The sequence below is a fragment of the Lepus europaeus genome, chromosome 15 (genome assembly GCF_033115175.1).
Source record: "Lepus europaeus isolate LE1 chromosome 15, mLepTim1.pri, whole genome shotgun sequence".
Classification (NCBI taxonomy): Eukaryota; Metazoa; Chordata; class Mammalia; order Lagomorpha; family Leporidae; genus Lepus; species Lepus europaeus.
This window is the reverse complement of record NC_084841.1, coordinates 57221707-57243770: the sequence shown is the minus strand read 5'-3', so window position 1 is coordinate 57243770 and position 22064 is coordinate 57221707. Positions and strand designations below refer to the sequence as shown.

At 44.0% G+C, this 22064-nt stretch overlaps 1 protein-coding gene across 6 annotated transcripts in view; it reads left to right on the top strand.

The window, feature by feature from the left end:
- The window catches only part of LOC133774484 (survival motor neuron protein), a 30413-nt gene extending 13452 nt beyond the window's left edge, over positions 1 to 16961 (top strand). For 2 of the 6 annotated variants that reach the window (XM_062212216.1, XM_062212210.1), the window contains 2 exons: positions 2394 to 2444; positions 16608 to 16961. In XM_062212216.1, the coding sequence (XP_062068200.1) occupies positions 2394 to 2441 (48 nt within the window). In that variant the 3' untranslated portion in view covers positions 2442 to 2444; positions 16608 to 16961. The other 4 variants (XR_009868077.1, XM_062212213.1, XM_062212212.1 and 1 more) reach the window with 4 other exon arrangements.
- The last annotated feature ends 5103 nt before the right edge of the window (positions 16962 to 22064 follow it).

Here is a 22064-nt window from a genome sequence, read left to right as displayed (position 1 = left end):
GTGCCAGCCCCTGATTTTACATTTCTTTTTAACTATTTATTTATTTATTTGAAAGACAATTACAGAGAGGCAGAGAGAGGTCTTCCATCTGCTGGTTCATTCTCCAAATGGCTGCAATAGCCAGAACAGTGTTGATCCGAAGCCAGGAGCCAGGAACTTCTTCTGGGTCTCCCATGCAGGTGCGGTCCACGCACCTGGGCAATCTTCTACAGGCTTTCCCATGCCATAGCACAGAGCTGGATCAGAAGTAGATTAGCCAGGATTCAAACTGGCACCCATTTGGGATGCCGGCTGTGCAGACTGGGGCCTTAACCCACTACACCACAGCGCCAGCCCCAATTTTACTTTTCTAATTCAGGTGAATTATTTTTGTCTAAATTATTTTTCAGTCTCAGTAGTTTCTCTGCTTGGACTTGAAATAAGAATGAAATATGTGCCGGCGCCGTGGCTCAATAGGCTAATCCTCCGCCTGCGGCGCCGGCACACCGGGTTCTAGTCACGGTTGAGGCGCCGGATTCTGTCCCGGTTGCCCCTCTTCCAGGCCAGCTCTCTGCTGTGGCCCGGGAGAGCAGTGGAGGATGGCCCAAGTCCTTGGGCTCTGCACCCACATAGGAGACCAGGAGAAGCACCTGGCTCCTGGCTTCGGATCAGCGCAGTGCACCGGCCGCAGCAGCCACTGGAGGGTGAACCAACGGTAAAGGAAGACCTTTCCCTCTGTCTTTCTCTCTCACTGTCTACTCTGCCTGTAAATAAAATTTAAAAAAATTAAAATTAAAAAATGAATTATGCTTTTTTATTTTAATAGGGAATGCTAAAAGAAGGCATAATCTTTTGCAAAAGAAAATTTTTTGTGTTCTTAGAGAAAATTCTGGCATAGTATGCATCAAACTAGACCTCAGTAACTGAGGCTTCAAATTAGCATTTTATGCATCCCTCTACTGTAGACCTATTATTTTAGGCAAAATCCTAAAATTATTTGTAAAAGAAGGTGATTGTGCCATGATAAAATTGTGATATTATAGGTCTTTGAATTTATAGTTAGTGAGTATAGAAGAAAATAAACAACTGAGTTGCAGGTATAATTTTTTAAGTGTATCATGAGTGCATTCCCTTATGACTATGCTAATTTAAATCTACTGTTTGACTTATATAACTATGGCATGTTTATGTATAAAGAACTTCCTCGGGGCCAGTGCTGTGGTGTAGCAGGTTAAATCCCTGGCCTGCAGTGCCGGCATCCCATATGGACGCCAGTTCGAGTCCTGGCTGTTCTGCCTATCCAGGTCACTGCTGATGTGCCTGAGAAGGCAGTGGGGCCAGCGCCATGGCTCAATAGGCTAATCCTCCGCCTTGCGGCGCCAGCACACCGGGTTCTAGTCCCAGTCAGGGCACCGGATTCTGTCCCAGTTGCCCCTCTTCCAGGCCAGCTCTCTGCTGTGGCCCGGGAGTGCAGTGGAGGATGGCCCAAGTGCTTGGGCCCTGCACCCGCATGGGAGACCAGGAGAAGCACCTGGCTCCTGCCTTCGGATCAGCGCTCCAGCCGCGGTGGCCATTGGAGGGTGAACCAACAGCAAAAGAAAGACCTTTCTCTCTATCTCTCTCTCACTGTCCACTCTGCCTGTCAAAAAAAAAAAAAGAAAAAAAAAAAAAAGGCAGTGGAAGATGGCCCAAGTTCTTGGGGCCCCCGCCCTCTCTCCCTCTCCCTCTCCCCCTCCCTCCCTCTCTCTCTCTCTCTCTCTCTCTCCCTCCCTCCCTCTAGGTGTAACTGTACCTTTCAAATAAATAAATATTTAGAAAAAAATTGTGACACAAGTGTTCTTAGCTCATTGTATGTATTTGATGAAAATAAGTTTTAAAAAAAATTTTTTTTTATTTGACAGGTAGAGTTAGACAGTGAGAGAGACAGAGAGAAAGGTCTTGCTTCTGTTGATTCACCCCCTAAATGGCCACTACGGCACTGTGCCAATCCGAAGCCAGGAGCCAGGTGCTTCCTCCTGGTCTCGCATGCGGGTGCAGGGGCCCAAGGACTTGGGCCATCCTCCACTGCCTTCCCAGGCCACAGCAGAGAGCTGGACTGGAAGAGAAGCAACCACGACTAGAACCTGGTACCCATATGGGATGCTGGCACTGCATGCTGAGGAATAACCAAGTGAACCACGGCGCCGGCCCCTTAAGTGGACTGTGAATATTGTTGGACTTAGGGAAAGAAAAGAAACTTTACAATTACAGCTTAATGCTTGTTTACTTTGGAGTCACTATTGAAGCAGAAGACTGTTAACTTATTTTCTGATGACATTTGCTAAATAAACTTAGTAAGATGTCTTCTGGGAACATGTTTGAAATGTGTATAAAGTGCTATGTTGTTCTTTTGACTTCCTTTATTTTTCCTGCAGGGCTTCAAGCAAAGTCAGAAAGAGGGAAGATGCTCACATTTCAATTAAGGAGTAAGTGCATCGTTAGAAAGTGTACCTTTGCTATAAATGCTGTGGTTTGTGGAAAACAAATGTTTCGGTAATTTAAGAAACAGAAATGTGAAAAAGTTGAAAAGTTAAAACACAGCAACAGTAAAAATACGTTAGTGACAAAACTAGAAAATAAAAGATTGACCTGTACCCCACTAGGATTTTCAACAAATACTTGCTGGCTGGGTGGTTGTTTGGGTGGAAAAAACACTTTTATAATGTGTAGATCCTTAGGATCTGAAGACACCTGGTTACTGGTAGTCACACTGCCAGACTTGCTTTTTGATTTGTAATACAGTGTGCAGTATGCTGTATTATCAATGAAGTGCTCCTGTCCACATGACTGTACCAGACTTTAGTTGACCCTTTAGAACTGATTTCCCATTTTCAGGAAATCCTGGGGCTAATGCAACAAGTTAAATGACACCATTAAAGAAATGATTGGATAGATCCAGAATGTTGTAGAAAATAATGTTAGATAAGAGATGTCATAGCCAAATATAATGTGGATTCTTGAATGGACTGCTTGGGTAAGAGGCCATTGTAGGGACCGGCGCTGTGGCATAGAAGGCTAAGCCTCTGCCTCGGTGTTCACATCCCATGTTTGTGCCAGTTGGAGTCCCGGTTGATCCGCTTCCAATCCAGCTCCCTATTAATGCTCCTGGGAAAGCAGCAGAGGATGACCCAAGTCCTTGGGCCCCTGCACCCACATGGAAGACCTGGAAGAAACTCCTGGCTCCTGGCTTCAGATTGACGCAGCTGCAGCTGTTGGGGCCATTTAGGGAATGTACTAGTAGTTGGAAGATCAATCTCTCTCTGTATTACTGCCTTTCAAATAAATGTCTTTTTTTTTTTTTTTTTTAATAGAAGCCATTGTATAGACTTGGCAAGGGAGCACTGAGGGAATTTGAGTATGGATTGGGTTTAAATGACAGTTATTGCTAGGATAAGAACCACGTAGTTTGTAGAAGAGTGTCTTAATTTGCACACTGAAGGATTTAGGAGTGAGGTGTGTTAGTGTTTCCAATATATTTTGAAAAGATTTAGCAAAGTGTATGTGTGAGTTTATTATGCATTTGTGGCTAACTGTTAATGAATCTTATAGTGTGTATGTGGACGTCCACTATACTATTTTTTCTATTATATGTATGTTTAAAAGTATATAATAAAAATACTTTTTTGGGGCCGGCGCCATGGCTTAACAAGCTAATCCTCTGCCTTGCGGTGCCGGCACACCGGGTTCTAGTCCCGGTTGGGGCGCCGGATTCTATCCCAGTTGCCCCTCTTCCAGGCCAGCTCTCTGCTATGGCCCGGGAAGGCAGTGGAGGATGGCCCAGGTCCTTGGGCCCTGCACCCGCATGGGAGACCAGGAGAAGCACCTGGCTCCTGGCTTCGGGTGAGCATGATGCGCCGGCCGCAGCGGCCATTGAAGGGTGAACCAACGGCAAAAAGGAAGACCTTTCTCTCTGTCTCTCTCTCTCACTATCCACTATGCCTGTCAAAAAAAAAAAAAAAAACTTTTTTAAAAATTAGAAATTAGCTATGTATTTGTCATAGTATTCATTTTTTGCATATTATTTTACACTTTTGGCCCATATTCATGTTTTTTTTTAAAATGAATGCCGTCAAGCATACTGTGTGTGTGTCCACTTAATGTCATATTTTCTATACCTTTATCTATTCTTCCTGCCAGATTATTTGCCTTTGTACTCATTATGTGCCACTATTCCTTTAGTGCAGGAGGTTTCGCTATTCTGGGTACCATTACAGTGAATACCTTTCATACATGAAATAATTTGTTTCTGTTCTGTCATAACCTTAGGATAAATTTCTGTATTATGATTTTGATAAGTGATTGTAGATATTATATATTTATTAGTGGATTATATCAGTGCTTCCATGAAGAGCAAATTTTTTTTTTTTTTTGGTAAGAGGAAGGAATATATTTCCAGGAGCTGGCATCTTGGGGAAAGAGACATCTCCTTATCTAAGATGTGCTTTTTCCTGAAAAGCAAATCTTTACAAATCCTGTTTTTTCAATTTTCAGAATGGGAGATACACTGACCTGGGAAGAATTCTATTGTTAGTACTATTATTATATAAATCATCATATTTAAACCTATAATTATCCACATTTCATTCTTTGGTTAAAATCAACTTCATTTGATGAAAGTTCTTTACCAGTACTGGGTTGTACAGCCAAGTCTAAAAGAGTGAATAGAAAAATTGGGCAGAGGATGGAATGAGTGAGACTCACTCTTGAGGCAGAGGATGCACATGGTCAGAGGCACCAGGGTACAGTACGATCAGATGTACAAGGCAGCCCAGTGTCATCACCACGTTTCATACTGCCCACCTTCTCAGCCACCACCTCCGTCCAGGTAATACCCCTCTCTGAACTTTCTGGCTTTTCACATTGTTGTCTTCATTGCTTACATATCAGTCTCTCCTTTGTTGTTAGTGGAAAGGGACTACATCTTAATCTTTACTGTGTCTGCAGTATCTGGTATCTTTTGAAGTTGAGCATGGGCTTAGAACATAGACTGGAGAGAATGGCAAAGAAGAAAGGAAATGGTAAATGGAAGAGGACTTTCAGAGTTGTTTAAAGATCAATCATTGGGGCCAGCTTTGTGGCATGGCAGATAAAGTTGCCGCCTGCTATGCCAGCATCCCATATAGGTGCCAGTTCAAGTATCAACTGCTGTGCTTCTGACCCAGCTCTTTGCTAATGGCCTGGGAGAAGAAGCAGAAGATGGTCCAAGTGCTGGGGCCCCTGGCACCAACATGGGAGACCCAGAAGAAGCTCCTGGCTCCTGGATTTTAGCTGGCCCAGCCCTTGCCATTGCAGCCATCTGGGGCATGAACAAGTGGATGGAAGATATCTCTTGCTCTGCCCCGGCACCTTTTGCCCCACTCCCTGTAACTCTTTCTTTCTTCTTTTTTTTTTTTTTTTTTTTTATTTATTTTTTGACAGGCAGAGTGGATAGTGAGAGAGAGAGACAGAGAGAAAGGTCTTCCTTTTTGCCGTTGGTTCACCCTCCAATGGCCGCCGCGGTAGGCGCGCTGCGGCCGGCGCACCGCGCTGTTCCGATGGCAGGAGCCAGGTGCTTCTCCTGGTCTCCCATGGGGTGCAGGGCCCAAGGACTTGGGCCATCCTCCACTGCACTCCCGGGCCACAGCAGAGAGCTGGCCTGGAAGAGGGGCAACCGGGACAGGATCGGTGCCCCGACCGGGACTAGAACCCGGTGTGCCGGCGCCGCAAGGCGGAGGATTAGCCTACTGAGCCGCAGCGCCGGCCAACTCTTTCTAATAATACATTTTTTAAAAAAGTCAGTCATTCATCATGTAGCGGGTTAGGCATCATTCACTTTCTTGTTAGTTTTAAGGATTTTTAGTCAACTATGCATTAGGTGAATGGTTTTGAGAGTTTAGTTACATAATACTGTTTGACCTAAAGTGAGTTTCAGGTACCATGTAACTTAAATACTGAATAAGTATTAGTACAGACCAAGCCACCAGATTGTATGTCTAGACTAGTCCTAGTAATAAAGGCAAAACAGCTAGTTTTCTGGCTTTCATTGTAGTGATTGTCCTTGCAGTTACAAGGAATTCCATGAAGAAAATTCCATGGCCTGGGACCAGCGCTGTGGGATAGAAGGTTAAGCCTCTGCCTGCAGTGCCGGCATCCCATATGGGCCCCGGTTCAACTCCCAGCTGTTCCACTTCCAATCCAGCTCCCTGCTAATGGGCCTGGGAAAGCAGCAGAAGATGGTCCCAGTACTTGGGCCCCTGCACCCACATGAGAGACCCAAAAGAACCTCCTGGTCCTGGCTTCAGCTTGGCCCACTCCCCATTTCGGGAGTGAATCAGCAGATGGAAGACCTTTCCCTCTGTCTTCACTCTGTATCTCTGCCTTTCAAATAAATAAATCCTTAAAAAGAAAATTCCATGGTCTATTTTACAGCCACTGCAGTGCCTATATTCAGAAGGCACAGAAAAGAGGGTGTGTTCAGAGAGCCTGCCTTAAGCGATCAGCCGGAGATTGCTTTATCTGAGTCTTTTTGTAAGTTTAGCCTTTCTTCATGCCTGCTGTTAACAGAACTAAACTATAGGGTTTCTTTTTTTTTTTTTTTTTTTTTTTTAAGAATTATTTTATTTATTTGAAAGACGGTTACAGAGAGAGAGCCAGAGAGAGGTCTTCTGTTCTGCTGGTTTACTCCTCAAATGACCGCAACGGCCAGAAATGAGCTGATCCGAAACCAGGAGGCAGAAGCTTCTTCCAGGTCTCCCACGTGGATGCAGGGGCCCGAGGACTTGGGCCATCTTCTATGCTTTCCCAGGCCATAGCAAAGAACTGGATTGGAAGAAGAGCGGCCAGGACTTGAACTGGCGCCCATATGGGATGCTGGTGCTGCAGGCTGAGGCTTTAACATACTACACCACAGCACTGGCCCCCAAGGGTCTTTGTTTATTTTTAATCAACTTAAGTCTTATGGTTTTTAAAACTCTTGGTGAGTAGGAAAACAATGGATTCAATTAAAAAGTCAAATTCTGAGAGTTAACGAGTATCTCCTGCTCCTGTGGAGGTACATATTTTATATACACCAGTCAATTAAGATGAAGATGTCTTACATAGTTACCTCATCAGCTACTTGACTAGGTCATTTTTTCTGTGTAAATCATGGCCTTTTGAGAGACTTGAATTTTTGTATTTATTTTTTGTCTTTTTTTTTTTTTTTTTTTTTGACAGGCAGAGTTAGACAATGAGAGAGAGAGACAGAAAGATCTTTCTTCCATTGGTTCACCCCCCAAATGGTTGCTACAGCCGGCGCACTGCGCCTATCCAAAGCCATGAGCCAGGTGCCTCCTCTTGGTCTCCCATGCGGGTGCAGGGCCCAAGCACCTGGACCATCCTCCACTGCCTTCCCAGGCCACAGCAGAGAGCTGGACTGGAAGAGGAGCAACTGGGACAGAATCCAGCGCCCCAACCGGGACTAGAACCCGGGGTGCCAGCACTACAGGTGGAGGATTAGCCTAGTGAGCTGTGGCGCCGGCCTTATTTGTGTTTTTCTGATTCTTTTTTTTTTTTTTTTTGGGTGGCACAAAGTTTATATTACAATAAAATGTACAATTTTAGTGAGGAGTGTGATTAGTATTGCCAACGGTAGTGCTAACACACTCAAGGAAGATAAAGAACACTTCCCTCAACCCAGGAAGTCCCTCCATTCACCGTGCCTGCCCACCTTGGCAGCTGCTGTTCTGACTTCTGTGAACAAAGATGACTTTCCCCTACTTCATTCCTTTGGACCGTAGAATCATGGCATGCTCTCTTGGATAGCCTTGTTTTATTGAAGTGTGATTACTTACGGGTTCAGCTATTGTCTTCAGATATGCATATAGCATGTTTCCAAGGTAAAAATTTTTATTAGTATATTTGGAGAAACTTAGAAAAACTAATTTGTTTTTTTCCCCCTAAGATTTATTTTATATATTTCAAAAGCAGAGTTACAGAGAGAGAACCAAAAGGGCAACAACAGCCAGGGCTGTGCCAGGTCACAGCCAGGAGCCTCTTCCAGGTCTCCCATGTGGGTGCAGAGGCCCAAGCACTCTGCTGCTTTCCTAAGCATGTTAACAGGGAGCTGGACTGGAAGTGGCGCAGCTGGGACATGAACTGGTACCTCTATGGAATGCCAGCACTGTAGGTGGCAGCTTAACCTGCTATGCCACAACACCAGCCCTGAAAAACTAATTTCTGAGTTTTGAAGTTCCGATCCATTCATTACTAATTACCACGTCACAAGTTTACATTGAAAAACGACCTGTGATTTGGAGCTGAACTATATTCCATTTTTAATGAGGTATTCTTAATTACTAGATGAAAGGCAAATGTGCACTATGAGCATTATTGATTCTTTGTGTTTCAATAAAGACTTCTGGTGAAGAATAAATAAACTCTTGTTTTATAGATCTTGATTTCAATAGACTCTTCAACATGTGTTTATTGATTTGGGTTTTTATTGTTAAAGCTAGAAACTGCCACATGAATTTTCCTTCCCTTTGTAAGTAGTATTAGCTATACTTTCTGAGTGGTTACCTGTGTTACAGTTAATTTAATTCTATGACACCCATCAAATTAGATACAACTATTCCCATTTTACTGATGAGAAAACAGTCAAATGCTTGCCATGGTCCCAAGGTAGATCATGGACTCTGTGTGACTTCTGAACTCTCTCTCCAGCTCTCAGCTCCTCAAGAACTGCTTTTGCCGGGCCCTGTGGAGTCTTTTCCTACATGTCTACTGCTTAGGATTTGGGCAAGGACCCACGTGAAAATCGAACACTGATATCCAAGGCTCCTTCTCTTCAAATCCCTCCTCTCTGACTCTGCCTCCTCAGATGCCAGCTGTCTTACTCCAAGGTCTGAACTCCCATCCCTGTCTCCTCCAAGACTTGGGAACTCTGTTTAATCTCGGGCTCCCAGGTCTGTGCTGCCAATTTGGAACCATATCCAACCAGAAAGGCAGAATGCCAAGTTCACTGTATTTCCCTTCCTTGTTGATCTCCGCCCTGGTGCCCAGTGCTTGAAGACAGTTACATCATTTATTGTGCCCAGTTTGTAGTCTGTGTCAGGAAAATACATCCACCAGCACCTCTTTGCCTTTTATTAAAGACTAGTTGGTTTGAACAAATGTTTTATCTTTTTCTTCATGAATACTTGGCTGGATGGCCCAGTTCATCACAGTTAATTTTTCAGTTGTTGGCGTTTTCTCAAAGATTAGTCTCTTGTGATAGCTAAAATAAAATGTACTGAACAATGATACTATACTCCCGACCTCTCAAGTATGTAAAATTTAGGTGTCACATTTGGGCTCATTGATATTTTTCTACATGGCAATAAAAATTAAAAATAAATTTGGCCTCTTTTGCTTAACAGAGTTCCATTGAAGTATTCTTATATATGGATGAGTAATTTGGATGTTAGCTCCTAGTCTCCAAATTAGAATACAGCACACTTCTTGTTCCATAGATCATCACGTGTTCTTATATTGCTAACCTCAGAAGAATGAATTAGTTAATAATGTGCTCATTCTTCACATCCATCTAATTGTTATAGTTTCTACTTGTTATTTTAGAGCTATTTCTTTCTTCATTGTTACTTATGAAATAAAAGTAAATCTTTGAATCTGTTTAACATTTTAATCCCTTTAAAAGTTTTTTTTTAAACATTGTTGCTCTGTTGTATGTATTGCACTCTGATAGGAAGACATGTGTAAATAGAGAAAGTAAGATGCAAAACTGTATATTATTTTAATGGCCATTTATGTAAATATGTGTGGATGGGAATTATCCTCAACCAATCTCAGATTATGCTTGAAGGTAATATAGAGAACAGGGATATGAAGGAGACTTCACACTGCACCCTTTAGCATTTTTAAAATTTTTTGTCTCGTACAGTTATTGTAAAATATTAAAAACATAATTAAAAAATAAATACATTATTACTACTTTCAACTTTTAAATTTTTTTATTCTTATAGGTAATTGAGACAATGTTCCTTAATAGCTAAGTGCTTTTTCCTCAATATATCTTGGAGAACACTCCCTATCAGTATGTGAAACTGTCTCAAGCTTAAACAATTGCAGGGTATGGTGTACCATACTTACTGAATTATGCTCTTGTGGGTGAAAGTTTAGGTAGCTTCTAGTTATTGCTGTTTTTTTTTTTTTTTTTAAGATTTATTCATTTATTTTAAAGGCGGGGTTACACAGAGAGAGAAGGAGAGGCAGAGAGAGAGAGAGAGGTCTTCCATCCACTGGCTCACTCCTGAATTGGCCACAACAGCCCGAGCTGCGCCAATCTGGAGTCAGGAGCCAGGAGCTTCCTCCAGGCCTCCCACGTGGGTACAGGGGCGCAAGGACTTGGGCCATCTTCTGCTGCTTTTCCAGGCCATAGCAGAGAGCTGGATTGGAAGTGGAGCAGACGAGACATGAACCAATGCCCATATGGGATGCTGACACTGCAGATTTTTCCCCTGTATAACAGTAATTTCCCCAATAAGATTTTATATATTTGTTTATCTCTTTTTCAAATTGTTTTCTTATTTATAGTCCTCATTATTTGTGGATTACATGTTTGCAAATACACCTACTTGGCAAAATTTAGTTGGAACCATGAAATCAAAACTCATGGCACTTTCATGGTTATTCATGGACAAACAGGCAAAGGATTTTGAGTAGTTGATCTAGACATTGCCAGATGAGGGGTGTTTGTGTGTGTGTGTGTGTGTATGTATGTGTGTATTTAAGACTTACTTTATTTAGATGAAATGCAGAGCTAGAGAGCAAGAGGAAGAAATAGATATATCTTCCATCTGCAGGTTTAAAACTCCCCCCGCAATGGCCAGGCTGGGCCAGGCCAAAGCCAGGAGCTGCTTCTGGGTCTCTCACATGGTACAGGTTCCAAGCACTTGGGCCATCTTCCCACTGCTTTTCCAAGTACGTTAGCAGGGAGCTGGATTGAAATGAGTCACCAAATGAGACCAAAACTGTTCCTCAGCTGTTATACTCAAACCCGCAGCATAACTGTCTTATACATAGTGATTCCGGATTTCAAGTGTGTCTACCATATTTTAACCCAGAACTTAAACTAGCATCCACTTAGGATGCTGGCATTGCAGGTGGTGCTGGCCCAATGGACTCTGTTTTTTTTATTTCAGGTCTCATACTGCTAACAGGTGTGTTTCAAAAACAGTTTATTTAGTGCCACATCTTTTCACATATTGAGCTTTCTATTTGTGATTTTAAAATGGCCTCAAAGCACTGTTCTGAAGGATTGTCTAGTATTCCTGTGTGCCTAATGGTGAAAATACTGACACATACATTAGTTTAGCTTCATTTGAGCACGAGTTGTATTCCTATTGGTGTAAGTTCAATGCTAATGAGTCAGTAGTGTTCTTAAACAGAAGTACACGCAAAACACATGTTGATAGGCTTTGATTAAAATGTGACCAGAGGCTTACAGTATATCTGACACTATATTTATAAAATGTAGCTGCTTTTTTCTTTTTAAAGATTTGTTTATTTACTTGAAAGTCAGAGTTACACAGAGAGAGAAGAGGCAGAGAGGGAGAGATCTTCCATCCAAAGGTTCACTCCCCAATTGACCGCAATGGCAGGAGATGTGCCGATCCAAAGCCAGAGCCAGGAGCTTTTTCCAGGTCTCCCAAGCTGGTACAGGGACCCAGGGACTTGAGCCATCTTTTACTGCTTTCCCAGGCCATAGCAGAGAGCTGGATGGGAAGCGGAGCAGTTGGGTCTCGAACCAGCACCCACATGGGATGCCGACGCTTCAGGCCAGGGCATTAACTCGCTGTGCCACAGCACCATCCCACGAATGTAACTACTTTGAATGAGGAGAATGGACTGTGTTCCTTTGCAAGACATTTTATAATAATAGAATACAGGAGCCAGCGCCTTAGCACAGTAGGTTAATCTGCCTGCGGCACCAACATCCCATATGGGCACCAGTTCTAGTCTTGGCTGATCCTCCTCCAGCCCAGCTCTCAACTGTGGCCTGGGAAAGCAGTAGAAGATGGGCCCCTGCACCCACATGGGAGACCTGGAAGATGCTCCTGGCTCCTGGCTTCAGGTCGGCACGGCTCCAGCTGCTGTGGCCATTTGGGGAGTGAACCAATAGAAGGAAGACCTTTCTCTCTTGCCTCTCCCTCTTATTCTCTGTAACTCTACCTTTCAAATAAATAAATAAAATCTTTAAAAAAAAATAGTGAAAATTAACTTTGTTAGCAATTTTAATGAGAATTCAAGTGCAGAAAACCCAAAAAGTCTGTATTTTCTGTTTTCAGTGTCTATGGATATCAGAAGGGGGTAGCATCTTTGACCAAAACTGTTCCTCAGCTGTTATACTCAAACCCGCAGCATAACTGTCTTATACATAGTGATTCCGGATTTCAAGTGTGTCTACCATATTTTAACTTACTCCTTTGATTCTTCTTCATCCATTTAGTTTGTCAAAATGCAATACATTTAGGAACTTCCGTGACTCATAGTTTTGTCAGAAAAAATAGATGATGGCTGTCTTCTTTGTTCCTTAAGAGCATGAAAACATTTATAAATATGAAATACAATGAACACTCCAGTGATTGGTTTTCATTTCTACATCCTCTTTCCTTTCATACTCTGTATACATCTGTCTTCCACAGTTGTCTACTTAGAAACAGTAGCAGGTAAATTCTGCTACACAGGCATAAATGATCAAAGAACAATGTCACATGTTCTTTTAGTAAAATAGGATGGTTTGGATTTTTATCACAAAATATTATATGATAAAGTTCTTTCTTTTGAGTGAGTATCCAGATAAGACTACTATATTTCCTGTTTGTCCTTATAAACATATTAGTTCTTGAGTTTGAGAAATTTGTATGAACAGTTTCACCATCATTACTAGTCTAGAGCCAGTGTCAACCAAAGTTAAATAGCAAATATTTTAAGCTCTAGTTTTCCAAGAGCTGGACTAGCTCTTTTTAGTCATTTTGTGATTGGTTTAATAATTATGAAATTACTGCCTCTGTCAATTTTCTTCTCTACTATTATGGACAAAAAATTTAAAATTCTAAATTTTGAATTGCTTCCAGGTGAAGATTTTTTTAAAAAAAAATGTGACTATTGGATGGCGCTGTGGCGTAACGGGTGAAGCTGCTGCCTGCAGTGTCAGCATCCCATATGGGCACCGGTTCAAGTCCTGGCTGCTTCTCTTTCCATCCAGCTCTCTGCTGTGGCCTGGGAAAGCAGTAGAAGATGGCCCAAGTCCTTGGGCTCCCGCACCCACGTGGGAAACCCAGAAGAAGCTCCTGGCCCCTGGCTTTGGATCAGCGCAGCTCCAGCCGTTGCAGCCATCTGGGGAGTGAACCAGTGGATGGAAGACCTCTCTCTCTCTGTCTCTCCTCCTCTCTCTGTGTAACTCTTTCAAATAAATAAATAAATCTTTAAAAAAAAAAAATGACTACAAGGATGGTATCACCAGACTACCTGAAAACTTTTTGAAATATAATGTAGTATTTGGGCAACAGAAAAGAAAACTGATATAATGATGTTTCATCAACCTTTTACATGATTACACCCTTCCATGTTCTTAGTATTTTAGTCTTTTTTTTTTGAAAGCTTAAGTGGAAATAATTAGTGTATCTGTATAACAAATTGCCCTAAAACTTAGTATTTTTTTTTTTTTTAGTTTTTTTGACAGGCAGAGTGGACAGTGAGAGAGAGACAGAGAGAAAGGTCTTCCTTTTTTGCCATTGGTTCACTCTCCAATGGCTGCCGCGCTGCGACCGGCGCACCGCGCCGATCTGATGGCAGGAGCCAGGTGTTTATCCTGGTCTCTCATGGGGTGCAGGGCCCAAGCACTTGGGCCATCCTCCACTGCACTCCCTGGCCACAGCAGAGAGCTGGCCTGGAAGAGGGGCAACCGGGACAGAATCCGGCGCCCCGACCGGGACTAGAACCCGGTGTGCCGGTGCCGCAAGGCGGAGGATTAGCCTAGTGAGCCGCGGCACCGGCCAAAAACTTAGTAATTTTTTTAAAGATTTTATTTATTTGAGAAGTAGAGTTACAGACAGAGGTAAAGACAGAGAGAAAGGTCTTCCATCTACTGGTTCACTCCCCAAATGGCTGCAACAGCTGGAGCTGAGCCTATCTGAAGCTAGGAGTCAGGAGCTTCTTCCAGGTCTCCCACATTGGTGCAGCAGCTTAAGCACTTGGACCATCTTCTGCTGCTTTCTCAGGCCATAGCAGAGAGCTGGATATGAAGAGGAACGGCCAGGACACGAACCGGCGCCCATGTGGGATGCTCTTATTGTGGGCAGAGGCTTAGCCCACTACACCACAGTGCCATCCACTAAAACTTAGTAATTTAAAACACCAAGTGTTTACTGCCTTAAAGTTCCTCTTTTTTTATTTTTTGAATTTGAAAGAGGAGAGACATACAGAGAGATCTTCATCCACTGGCTCACTCCTCAAATGGCTTCAATAGCTGGAGCTGAGTCAATCAGGAGCCAGGAGCTTCTTCCGCATCTCCCATGAGGGTACAGGGGCCCAAGCACTTGGGCCATCTTCCACTGCTTTCCCAGGCCACAGCAGAGAGCTGAATCAGAAGTGGAGTAGCTGGGACTCAAACCGGTACCCATACGGGATGCCGGGGCTGCAGACCTGGACTTTGACCCGCTGCACCACAACACCGGCCCCTTTATAGGGGTGGGGAACCTTTTTTCTGCCAAGCATCATTTGGATATTCATAAAATTATTTGCATGCCATACAAAATTATGAACTTAAAAAATTTTAGCCTGTTGTGGCTTTGTTGAATTTCAAGTCCCTTTTGCAGTTCTCGCCAGGGCCAGATCAAATGATTTGGGCGGGCCTAACACAGCCAGTGTGCCAGGCAATGCCCTCTGTGCTGCAAACCCACAATCCAGGAGCGGCTTATCCGGATGTTTTTGTTTTTGTTTTTTTTCAATGATTTATTTATTTGAAAGGCAGAGTTACAAAGAGAGGGAGAGAGAGTTCTTCCATCTGCTGGTTCACTCCCCAAGTGGCTGCACCCATGAGAGCTGGACTGATCCAAAGCCAGGAGTCAGGAGCTTCTTCAAGGTCTGCTATGTGAGTACAGGGGCCCAAGCACTTGGGCCATCCTGCAGTGCTTTCCCAGACACATTAGCAGGGAGCGGGATTGGAAGTAGAGCAGACAGGACTCGAATCGCCTCCATATGGGATGCTGGCACCACTTGCAGCGGCTTTACCCACTATACAACAGTGCCAGCCCTGGTTCTTGGTTCTCATGCGGCTGCAGTGAGGTTGTCATCCAGGACTATAGCCTTCCCCTGCCCTCCTGGGACTGGGAGATCCACTTCCAAGCGTACTCCTATGGTTGTTGGCAGGAGGCTTCAGTTCCTTGCCACTTGGGGCGCTCCATAGGCATCTTGAGACTCTGACTATGGCAGCTGGCTTTTCCCAGAATAAAGAATTCAAGAGACAGCAATGCCACAGTCCCTGTTATAACTTGGGCTCTGAGTGATATACCATCATTTACACCTTTTTCTGTTCTTTACATGCAAATCTCAGTGCCCACCCACAGTCAACATGAGGCTGACGCGGGAATACCTAGATGGTTGGCAGACCTCTAAGAATGTTAGGAATCGTTATGAATAGTTCAACAACTGCTTCACAAAGGAAACCAACGCTAGGACCAGGCATTGTGGCACAGCATGTTCATCTGTTGTCTGATATGCTTGCATCCCATATCAGAGGACCAGTTGCGTTCTGGCTCACCCACTTCTGACCCAGCTTCCAACTAATGCATGTAGGAAAGCAGTGGGCAGTGACCCGTGTACCTGTGTCCCTGCCACCGTGTGGGATACCAGAATGGAGTGCCAGGCTCCTGGTTTTGGCCTGGCCAAGCCCTGCCTGTAGGAGGAATCTGGGGAGTCAGCAAATGGGCGATCTGTGTGCCTCCCTGTCATTCTTCAAGAAAAAACTCAAAGACTAAAATTGGGCTCAGTAGGCCTTAATCTATAGGAGATTAATTTTCATCTTCTTCCTTTTATTTATTTGTAAGATTTTTAATTTCTTCTTGTCGTTTATTACAATGAACATTTTAGGACCATAAATTTTCCTCTGAGTAGTGATTTAGTTGTATTTTGTAGGTTCCAATTTGTGGCATTTTTATCATTTTCTAGAAATCTCAAATTGTGAATTTTGTTTTCAACTGTAGAAAGCTTCAAAGTTTTAATATCTGATGTGGGTTGTTGGGTTTTATTTCTAGCCTCATTATATTGTAGTAGGAGAATATTGTTTTACTATTGTAATCACTATTTTTAAAATGTTTATATTCTAGTAGGACAGACTAAGTACCAGTACTCCTTAATGTTTTTAAATTAGTATTATATTAGATCTTAACATTAGAATATTTTTATTCTTTGTATTTCTGTGTAAAAATTGTATATTTTATATTTGTATTTAATTTTGCTTACTGTGATGAAATAAATATACTGCTTTATTTTATATGTTTATGATTTTATAAGAAAATAGGATTTTATATTTTGTAAGTGTATCTAGAATTTTTTTCCTTCAAATTCAGGTACAGCTGTCTCCCAAGGAGAATGGTATCTTGAAGTTCCCTGGCCGATATGAATAACAGGCTCATCATTTTCTTGAGGAACACTGGGTTGGTGACACGATCATCTGCACTTTTGCTCTTGTTGTATGTATTCCATACTTAAATAACTAGCGAAGTATTTTTAAAAACAGCCTGATTAACTGAACACGCAAATGTAAGTGATTAAAAGAAACTCAGTGCCGCATTCAGACCACAGAAGTCAATCTGCCAAAACTGTGATGGAGCACATTTTTGTATAGTGTAACTTTCTTAGTTAAGTATGTTAAGCTTTCTATTCTTGCTTTTAAAAATAAAGAAAACCATTTTAAACCTTGACTATCAGTTTTTTCTTCAGAATATAGAGTATATATTGAGTCTGTCTAAAGATGTACAAAGAAAACTACTCGGGCTTATTTGGGTGAAGGGTAGTATTATAAAGGTAGAGCCAATTATGAACCAGCCTGACTGCGGGGGGAGGGACCTTGCTGATCATCCAAGGTTAGAGAACAAAGGCTCCTAAGCTGTGTCACAAGTATTGGTCTGGCAGTCAGGAACCAAGGCTTCCATTTCTTTTCTTTCTTTCTTTTTTTAAGATTTTTTATTTATTTTATTTGACAGGTAGAGTTACAGACAGTGAGAGGAGAGACAGAAAGATCTTCCTTCCATTGGTTCACTCCCCAAATGGCCACACGGCCGGTGCTGCGCCGAGCCAAAACCAGGAGCCAGGTGCTTCCCTCCCACATGGGTGCAGGGTCCCAAGGACTTGGGCCATCTTCTACTCTCCTAGGCCATAGCAGAGAGCTGGATTGGAAGAGGAGCAGCTAGGACTAGAACCAGCGCCCACACGGGATGCCGGTGCCGCAGAGGATTAACCCACTGTGCCACGACACCAGCCCCCAAGGCTTCCATTTCTTAGGAGTCACGTCATTCTTTCTCTACCTTCCCTTGTCTCTGCTTCTCCCTCTCACCTGCTGCCTAACACAGCTAGCTACCCAGCCATTCATTGACCTTACTACCCTCTCCATTTGTCACTGCTTCTGTGTAGCCTCATGGTGTCCATGCACCTGGGATCCTCCCCAGTCTACTTGGTGGAGGAAGATGTTACTGTGAGTGCTCTTCCCTTCAGAGGTATCGGGTGAGCAGGCTGAATCAGTTAAGCTCCCCTGGTATATTAGTAACTGCAAGAACTCACTAGATATTCAAGTAAGCTTTGCAGATAAGGATGTTCTATGACAAAGCTTTCTTGTATAAGGAACAAGTGCAGTTTTATAAAAACATATTTTCTGACAACCAATATTTTCTACAGTCAGCATATTTATATAAACTGTTGGCAGGATGGCGCCAGCATTGTGGCATGGTGGATTAAGCAGCTGGTTGCAATGCTGCACCCCATATCAGAGTGCTGGTTGCTTCATTTCCAATCAAGGTCCTTGCTAATGTGTCTGGGAAAGCAGTGGAAGATGGCCCAAGTGCTTGGGACCCTGCCACCCACATAGGAGACCTGGATGGAGTTCTAGACCCCTGTCTTTGGCCTGGACCAGCACTAGCTATTACAGCTATTTGGGGAGTGACCCAGCAGACAGAAAATCTGTCCTCTATGTGTTGCTCTGCCTTTCAAACAAATCAGCCTCTTAAAAACATATTGGCAGGGGCCGGCACTGTGGCATAGCAGGTAAAGCCACCACCTGCAGTGCTGGCATCCCATATGGGTGCTGGTTTGAGTTCCAGCTGCTGCACTTCTGATCCAGCTCTCTGCTATGGCCTGGGAAAGCAGTAGAAGATGGTACAAGTGCTTGGGCCCCTGCACCCGCGTGGGAGACCCGTAAGAAGCTCTTGGCTCCTGGCTTCGGATTGGCACAGCTCCAGCTGTTGTGGGGAGTGAGCTAGCAGGTGGAAAACCCCTCTCTCTCTCTCTGAGTCTGTCTCTCTGTAACTCTGACTTTCAAATAAATAAATAAAATTTTTTTAAAACAAATATTGGCAGCAGGCCAGGATTGTGGTATAGCTGGTAAGGCTGCCATCTGCAACATCATCATCCCATATGGGCACTGATTCTTTCTGTAACATCAGTCACATCATCACATCATACTGTACCTTTGGTTCAAAATCTTCCGAGGTGGGGTCAGTGCTGAGGCACAGTGGGTTAAGCTGTGCCCTGCAATGCCAGCATTCCATGAGAGCTAATTTGAATCCTGGCTGCTCCACCTCCAATCCAGCTCCCTACTAATGTGCCCTGGAAAGCAGTGGAAGATGGCCCAAGTACTTGGGCCTCTTACCTGTGTGGGAAACCCAGAAAAAGCCATTTGGGGAGTGAACCATGGAAGATCTTTCTCCTTCTCTCTCTGTAACTGACTTTCAAAAAGAAATAGTTTTAAAAAATTTATTGGGAGTCAGTGCTGTGGTGTAGTAGGCTAAACCTCCATTTGCAGCACCAGCATCCCGTATGGGCACCAGTTCATGTCTCGGCTGCTCCTCTTCCAATCCAGCTCTGTGCTTATGGCCTGGGAAAGCAGCAGAGGATGGCCCAAGCACCCGGGTGAGACACCTGGAGGAAGCTACAGGCTCCTCACTTCAGATCAGCACGGCTGCAGCTGTTGCAGCCATTTGGGAAGAACTTTCTGTCTCTCCTCTGTAACTCTGCCTCTCAAATATTTATTTATTTATTTATTTATTTATTTATTTATTTAATTGAAATGCAGAGTTAAAGGGAGAGAGATCTTCCATCTACTGGCTTACTCCCCAAATGGCCTCAACAGCTGGTGCTGGGCCAGGCCAAAGCCAGGAGGCTGGAACTTCATCTGGGTCTCCCACATGGGTAGCAGGGGCCCAACTACTTGGGCCATCTTCCACTGCTTTCCCAGGCACATTAGTAGGGAGCTGGATTGGAGCTGGAGCAGCCAGGATTCAATTAACTCTCATGGAATGCTGGCATTGCAGGGCACAGCTTAACCCACTGTGCCTCAACACTGACCCCACCTTGGAAGATTTTGAACCAAAGGTACAGTATGATATATAATGATGTGACTGATGTTACAAAAAGAGCCTTCTGACTTCTATGTTGAACGTTATAGATTTCAAGGGAGGAAGCACTGGGTCATAATAGTTGGATCTGAGGGCCTTGCAAGTGGAGCTAGCCATATTTGCCAGTAGGTTACATGCAGCATAGAGAGGAGCCACGGATGACTCCAAGGTTTGTGGCCTAGTCCACTAGAGGGATGAAGTTGGAGTTCTGTGAAATGGACGTCCACCCAGGGAGTACTTTTGTGACAGGTGTTGGGTTTTAGACCAGTGAGATGTGATATGCCCGTTAATAATAGTTGGAAATGAATGGAGAGTGTGTGCCAGGTATGGAAATGAATAAGTTAACATAACCATCCAGCTGATGAGCTGGCCCAGGAAGTGCCCTTAGAGGAGCTGGCAGAGAATTGCCGAAGGCTAGAGCTCAGATAAGAAGAAAAATGCAAAGGAGACTGGGAAGGAGCTCGGAGTGAGTGAGGAGGAAAGTCTGGAGGGATGCCCTGGAAGGCAAATGGAGAAAGCATTTGAGAGGGTGGCAGTGGTAGACACTATCCAAGCTTCCTGTAGGTTCCTGTAGGTTAGCTGCTACCCACAGGGAAGGAGGAGGCTGAAGACCCGCTGCATTTAGTAATGTCATTGATGCCCCATGAAGAGGTGTTTGGTGGAGTGGAAGAGGTAAAAGCTCATGTGGAGAGAGTAGAAGAGTTAGCTGTGCGGTAAGCAACCAAAAAGCTATTTCTGAGCTCTCACTATATTCAGGTATTGATAAAATCAGGTTTTTAGATAGCTTTGTTTAGTGAGGTTTTTTTTTTCTTTGTTTTGTTTTTAATTTACTTGGAAGGCAGAACAACAGAGGAGGGGAGAGTGAGAGTTTCCATCTACTGGTTCATTCCCCACATATTTGCCATGGCTAGGATTGGGACAGGAAGAACTCCATCTGGGTCTCCCATGTAGGTGGCAGGGGCCCAAGCACATGGGTTGTCTACCACTGCCTTCCCACACACGTTAGCCAGGAGCTGCATCAGCAGTGAAACGGACCTGTGTTGTGGCTTAGCAGGTTAAGCACCCTGTTCAAGTCCTGTCTGCTCCACTTCTGGTCCAGCTCTCTGATCTCTGTCTCTGAATCCCTCTCTGTAAATTCTGCCTCTCAAATAAATAAGAAAATAAATCTTGGCCAGCGCTGTGGCTCACTAGGCTAATCCTCCGCCTGTGGCGCCGGCACCACAGGTTCTAGTCCCAGTTGGGGCACCGGTTCTGTCCCGGTTGCCCCTCTTCCAGGCCAGCTCTCTGCTGTGGTCCAGGAGTGCAGTGGAGGATGGCCCAAGTGCTTGGGCCCTGCACCCGCATGGGAGACCAGGAAAAGCACCTGGCTCCTGGCTTCGGATCAGCGCAGCACACCAGCCGTAGCAGCCATTTGGGGGGTGAACCAACGGAAGGAAGACCTTTCTCTCTGTCTCTCTCTCTCTCACTAACTCTGCCTGTCAAAAAAATAAAATAAATCTTAAATAAAAGCAAAGCAGCCAGGACTTGAAGCAGCACTCTGGCATTGCAGACTGCAACTTAACTGTGCCATGGTGCTGGCCCCAGGTAAGTTATTTTTATGAAACTACAGTATGTAATATAAATATCTGTTGTGTACTGTTTTGATGTAAAATTTTTTTTATATGAAAGCTTTTATTACTTCATTTTGAAAATTATTTATTTGAAAGAGAGGGAGAGCTCTTCCATCCACTGGTTCACTCCCCAGATGGTGGCAATGTCCAAGGCTGGTCCAGGACAAAGCCAAGAGTCAGGAGCTTCTCCTGGGTCTCCCACATGGGTGTAGGGGCCCAAGCACTTGGGCCATCTTCCACTGCTTTTCCCAGGCCATTAGTAGGGTGCTGGATCAGAAGTGAAGCAGCCAGGACTCAAACTGGTATACTTATGGGTTGCTGGCATCACAGGTAGCCCTGATGTAAAATTTCTTACTGTGAGTCATAATTTAAAAAAAAAAAAAAAAGCTTTAAAATAAGGAATTAGATCAAGAACGTACAGGGACTGTTCAGCAAAGAGGCTGAGAAATTAGGGGGTTTTACTCATGGAGACACAGTGGAAGGATGGTGGGTGGTGGGTGGGAGTGGCCGGGGTATGTGCTCAGAAACCAGGCAGTTCAGAACCCTAAGGGTGCACATCAGAGGGTGAGGAATGACCTTGGTGCGAACTGGACTAGTAGGCACGGTGAGCTTTTTTTTTTTTTTTTTTTTTTTTTTGACAGGCAGAGTGGATAGTGAGAGAGAGAGAGAGAGAAAGGTCTTCCTTTTTGCCGTTGGTTCACCCTCCAATGGCCGCTGTGGCTGGCGCATCTCGCTGATCCAAAGCCAGAAGCCAGGTGCTTCTGGTTTCCCATGCGGGTACAGGGCCCAAGCACTTGGGCCATCCTCC